The 6600-nt window shown below is 29.1% G+C and overlaps 1 protein-coding gene across 1 annotated transcript; it reads left to right on the top strand.

Annotated features, from left to right (window-relative positions):
- Nucleotides 1-1222: 1222 nt before the first annotated feature.
- Nucleotides 1223-6189, top strand: LOC123292886 (fatty acyl-CoA reductase wat-like). Its single transcript, XM_044873600.1, has 9 exons — nucleotides 1223-1537; nucleotides 1980-2228; nucleotides 2316-2461; nucleotides 3369-3478; nucleotides 3595-3802; nucleotides 4047-4274; nucleotides 5509-5647; nucleotides 5978-6105; nucleotides 6165-6189. The coding sequence occupies exons 1-9, from the start codon at nucleotides 1223-1225 to the stop codon at nucleotides 6187-6189; spliced, it is 1548 nt and encodes a 515-aa protein (XP_044729535.1).
- The last annotated feature ends 411 nt before the right edge of the window (nucleotides 6190-6600 follow it).

The following is a 6600-nucleotide window of genomic DNA, read 5'->3' as shown; positions in this document are numbered from 1 at the left end:
CGACATTGCTCTGTACTGTGAGAAAAGTTAACGGACAATTTTAAATTAGATATTGAGATTTGTTGTGCGATGCAATTTCAGATACTTATGCAACACTTTCTCGAAGACAAGCAACATTCATCGAAATATTAAACTTTATCAAGAAGCACAATATTCAAGAGTTATATTCCAACATCTGGATATCGCTGCGTATTGTCTAGCAATACCAATGACTGTTATAAGAGTAGAACGCTGTTTTCCTGATCTACAATTGAGAAAAACCTACTTGATCGTACGCGGTCTACTATGTCCCAAACAAGATTAACTAGTTTGGCCATTGAAAATCAAATTGCAGAAAGTCTAGATTTTAACAGGCATATCAGAGAATTTGCTGACAAATAAGCTATTAAATTAAGATTTTAATTTTTACTTTTCTTAATATTTGGTGACGCAACTGAGAGATAATATGGGTAGATAGTATATTGTTTAGAGAATCAATGGTTAAAATTCAATTAGCATAAATGTTATTATTAATGATTACAAATACATATTTGTAGTTATCTATGAATACAATAGAAGGTATGTTTAAAATTCGAAATAATTTGTTTTAATTAATTATATTCCAATAAGTACTTATACCTAAAAGGCTGCCAAATGCATGACTCGCCTGGGGTGCCTAGAAAGCTAAGGCCGATCCTGTCGGTACCTGAATCAAGAAGGATTCCGATTCAGTAACGAGATCATTTGAGTGTTTTAAAACATCTAAAGAATTTTTCTTTCTTATGCCCGTTTTACATTCTGTCGTCTGAAGTTTAGGCCACTAGCATCAATTGTAAGAATCCCTCCAAAAAACATTACCAGCCTATCATAAAGTTATAAGTCGCAAATGGGTTACTTATTTAACTTAAGATTAAAACGGATTCGAAAAAGAACCCATAATTTTCGATACATAGGTACACAAGTTTTTTTTAAAAGTCTGTCTCATCTTAAAATATGTAAAAATTCTGACATTATTGACCAGTTTTTGGTTTTTATTTGGTCTAATTTCATTCAACATACGAATAATGAATGGAAATACACAATAAATATTAATTAGATATTCACATGATTTTTAAAATTGTACAATTTTTTTTTCATTGCACATTGCACAAGAAATAAATTATTCAATATTAAATATTTAATAATCCAAATTATCAAATTTATTTATCAAAATTAAGTCAAACAGGCAAACGAAAACAACAATATGGATTTTACTGACGAAAGATTCATCAAACTGAGAAAACTTGCTTCAAAACTACAGTACGAGGATTGGAAATCAAAACAACATGTCGAAATAAATTACAAATTGCCAAAATTATTGGATAAGAACTTACCAACAATAAAAGAGTTCTATAAGAATCAAAATGTGTTTATAACTGGAGGTAATGGGTTTATGGGAAAAGTGCTTATTGAAAAATTACTTCGTAGCTGTCCTGATCTCAATAAAATTTATTTATTAATACGAGTAAAGAAAGGAATAAAACCAGAAGAAAGATTAGCTGATATGCTACAAAATCCTGTAAGTTTTCCATTGAATGGCCTGTTATTATTTGATTAAAAGCTTGGGCGAAGACTTGGTTTATAGTCTGTCAGATAGTGGCAGGAAAAAATAAACAGTCTGCCAATGATAGGGGGCATATATACTGCCACAAGCACAAAAAAAAATTATAAAATACATTTTTCTGTTGCTTGTGACTGCATATATGCTATCATTGGAAGACTATAAAAAATTGTATAATTTTTCTTTTTACAAATGGAAAGTTTGGCAATCTAAGGATATCATAGAATTCATCCAATGAACATAACAAATCCAACAAAACATTGTTTTTGAATAAATAAATTTCTTACTCACTTTAGTCAAAACATTTGCACCGCTTAAAGCAGCATCAAAGTAGAAGATTTTTAGAGTTTTTTACTTCATAAGCTCAACTGACCATAAATTTAATGTGTTCCTATCACAGGTCTTTGATCGTATGAAAAAGGAAAATCCCAACGGTATTTCTAAACTTGAAATTATTTATGGAGATTGTGAGAAGCCAAATTTAGGGATGTCAGATGAGATTATAGAAAAGTTAAAAGAAAATGTTAACATTATTTTTCACGCAGCTGCATCCGTACGTTTTGATGATCCTTTAAAGAAAGCTCTACTTATGAACACTAGATCAACCAGAGACTTAGTGTCAATTGCTAAGAAAATACGTAATCTGAAGGTAAGTCTCAAAGAACATTGAATGCATAGTATTAAACAAAACATAAATTGGATTTTTTTAATTTGAATTTCTTGAAAATATTGCTAGGTTTTTGTTCACTTGTCTACTGCTTATTGCAATATTGATAAAGAAACCATTGATGAAAAAGTTTATCCACGTCAAGCTAATTGGGAAGAATTAATTCAAATGGCAGAAAAATTCGATCAACATACAATTGAAATTCTAAAACCTGTGTAAGTATTAGAAAATCATAAACCCGTGTAAGTATTAGACAATCCAAAACAACTAATTTTTCGTAAAAAAATTTTTTAACCACATAAACCGACTTTGGTAATGCACAACTGAGAAAGCGATTATCAATAAGACCAATGATTTTGTACCCCTTAAGGATGTACGACCACCAAGGCAATTTTTAATAAAAAGTTCATCAATTTTGAAAATTTTAGGCGACGGGGGTTGTTGCCCGATTATTGAAATAAATAAATGACTTCAAAAGTAAGCATATTTAACATTGGTTTTATGATGAAAACTAATCGGTGTAAATTTAAAAAAAAAAAAAAAAATATTAAAATTAAAGTGAATAAATTATTGAAAACAAAAAAAACCCGTTGTGTCCGACCAAATAAAAAAAAATTATATTAGCAATTTTAATAGTGAATTATGTTATAACTTGACAATATAAGACGGAGTAAGAATACAATTATATCTGGATTAGGTTTAAAAAATATGAAATTTTTGTTTTAATTTGTCTAAAATTGCCTTGACGCTCATACTACCTTAACAAGGATTAAAAACATTTTGGATAAGAACATGAATTATATAATAGGTCCGGAAAAATTCTTGGCGGACCATAGACAACAGAAGGAATCTAAAGAATGTTTTTCATGTACTAATTGAATGTGCTTGGGGAAGAAAGGAAAAAAGTTTAATCATGACGCATTAGATCTACGGGTTTTATGAATTTTAGGTATATATAAAGTTAGATATCGGTGACTTAGCTCTAAGTTCAAGGCCTTTGCCAGAACCAAACCCCACACATTCTTGATATGAAAATAGATATCCGACTCATTTATTTCCCACCCATTCTAGTAGATTTATAAAACAATTTTTTTATTTTCCTAAACATTAGATTCTTTTCAGAATTTTGAATGGATTTCCAAATACGTACACTTTTACAAAATCACTAGCAGAAAATATAGTGAATGATGAATGTTCGAATATACCAACAGTTATATTTCGACCATCAATTGGTAATATCCACAATAAATATCATTTACTTCCATGCTTTACTTATAGACAGTATCAAAAATAACGTAGCCAATAAGCGGATTTGTATATTTTTGCTTAAAACATAATATTTTTTCAGTTTATGCATCAGAAAAAGAACCCATACCTGGTTGGTTAGATAATTTAAATGGACCGTTAACTTTTATCGCAGGCTGTGGAACCGGATTATCACGCGTGTTCTTTTTAAATCCGGATTTGAGTTCCGATTTTATTCCCGTGGACAACGCTATCATTAATATGATAGTTGCTTCATGGTATCAAGCGAATAATACAAAAAAAAGACAAAGGTATAAAAGTAGTCAATAAGTTTTTAATCGACTTAACTAAATCAATCAAGGTTGTGGGAACAAAGCCATGAAAATCAATGTTAGAAATACCTAGTAGAAGAAAACTGTCTAGGCAACATATATTCCCTTTTTGAAAAAAAAAAACTTTTTTCTAATAGCAATAAAAGCATTAATTTACATACATCTCAATATTTAGTGTATTAAAACAATTAACTAATAAGTTCGAAATATTTCTTTTTTGTAGTTTAGTAATAAATGCCTGTACGGCAAATTACACTTACTTCAGTTATCAAAATGCAAATTACTGCGGAGTGAAGTTAGTAGAAATCTATCCATTTACAAGACAAGTGTGGTATCCTATTCAAATCGCTGTTAAAAATAAATATCTGTTCCACATAATATTTTTATTTTGTCAAATAATTCCAAGTATTATTACACAAATATTGGTACGCCTTGCAGGTCGTAATTTTCCGTAAGTAACTATAAAACGATAATATTCTTCTCTTATCGTAAAATTTTGAGCATATAACAGCATAGTTTCTGTTCGAATATTAATATACACTCTATGATGATATTTTATCAAAATGCAGGAGGACTGAAGACTGTGCAGGTAGTAGTTCTCAATGTGCTTCCGCTTTTTCATTCTACTTACTGTTTATTTACAAGCAGGCATAATATATCCATCCCATAATAATCACATTATATGACACAAATGTTTTTGATGACTTAATCCATAGCTTCCGAAGTGTTAAAAATAGTTTAAATACAGAATGCTGCCGTTTTAGAATCTAAACAGAAAATAGCTTCCCGTTGTTAAAAGGATAACAAGAGGAATTTTAATTTACTATACATATGCCAATGATAAGGTTTGGGGGTGAGAATAATGTTTTTGGGGATAATTTTTTTTGGTTGTTCATTCGTCTCGGAATTTCTTCGAGGGTTACTTTGAATTGAAAAATAGTTTTTTTTTTGTTTTTGTAAGTAATTTTAATATTGGAAAAGACTATTTCTTTCAAAAGACCTGAAAGGCCCTTTTCAGTCTATGAAAAGTATTAAATTTATATTACATTTTTATATTATTTCCCAGATAAATATTTTAATTTTAAAAAAATAATTGGTAGAATACTCCGTACTTACACTGAGTGAGTCTCATCTCAGAACATAACTCTCTTGCTTACTCTTATTGGAGGATACGTAAACTAGCTGGAGAGTTTACTGAGTAAATAGAGTAACCGATGCCCATTGATGGCTAAATCTATTAAAGTACACTATAAATCCTGATGACAATGCAAAATTACATGACTTAACAAAAAAAAATCTATGTAGCAAGCGTAAATCTTAATATTTTAAATAACTTTTACAGAAACCTTCTCCGATGTTCCATAACCCATCTACTTGTAGGCTTTTTAATCTGCGTAATGTAAAGTCTCGAATGCGAATACTCGTTAGACTATTGGCGTCCGTTTACATGACTTATTGAACACCAAAATTGCTTATTTTTGAGTTATTTACAATTTTTTTAAGTGATGTATTATTTAATGTAAATATATATTTTTAGACCAGATTTAACTCCTAAAAAATATTTGATCATCTTTGATCAATACACGAATATTATTTTCTATGCTGTTAGATACTAGACTCAAAAATTTATAAGACGCTTATTTGTTCACAATAATAAAATAATAAAAATATAATTTAATTTTTAGTATTATGAAATTATGCAGAAAGTCATATATAGCAAATATTGCTCTAGGCCCGTTTGTGCAAAATGAATGGTTATTTAAGAATGGTAATTATTTATCGCTGTGTAAAGTACTGAAAGAAGCTGATAAAAACGACTTCATTGTAAGTAGACAATTTTAAAACTATCAAAATTAAAACAACTGTCAGTCTGCGAGCAGTTAATGCATGGCATTGACGACAATTGTTGTTTCAAAATCTAATATGAGATCAAGTTTCGTAGATTTATATAATCTGGCAGAATAGAATAGATCACATTTTATTGATAATACATTTTTTAACATTAATTATATAATCTGTCAAAAGTTCAAATAACTAATAATAAATTTTCCGCGAGCTACCGTACGCCAATAGCTCTCATCCTTACATTTGTTATATTTACCTATTGAAAATTCTGGATATTGAAATTAAAACAAATATTAATATGTTATTTAGGCAGATATTACACAATCCGAACCCTTTACTGTTGCTGCAAATGGAATTTATGGCCTAAAAAAATATGTACTGAAAGAAAATCCAGATGATAAAGTCAGTTTATTAAAAGCCAGAGCTTTAAGTAGAAAGTAAGTCAAATATATGCGTATATAGATTGTAATTTATCATATTTCACTTGCAAATTTAGATATAAAACTTCTCCAAAGTATTAAAAGAACAAAATTTTTACATTAAATTTTACTTAAATTTGAAACAGCTGTATCTCTGCGAAAAATGGTCGAATTTGGATCCTTAAAAGCTTATTAAGAAACTTGTACATTCTAGGTTTGGATTATAGTGCTAAAAAATTTTCATCACCACTTGCCCCTTTGTGCTTTTTTTCTTATCATTCGAAAACTTAAACTGCTATCTTTTAAGCCTTGCCTAAAAATAAAGGTTAAATTCTCTTTGAGTCCCCTATTTTTTCTTTGAGAGATTTTTCTGTATTTTACTTACTATACAAAAATTTTCGTATTATCGGTTCAAATGATTCACCCTGTATATTAAAAAAATATTAATTTACTTGAGATGTGTAATTTAAACTTCATTGATGATTTCTTTTTTTTAATATTTTCGTATTTTTC

The sequence above is a fragment of the Chrysoperla carnea genome, chromosome 2, assembly GCF_905475395.1.
Source record: "Chrysoperla carnea chromosome 2, inChrCarn1.1, whole genome shotgun sequence".
Taxonomy (NCBI): Eukaryota; Metazoa; Arthropoda; class Insecta; order Neuroptera; family Chrysopidae; genus Chrysoperla; species Chrysoperla carnea.
Note: the sequence above shows the minus strand (reverse complement) of the source record. Positions and strands in the feature narration are given on the sequence as shown.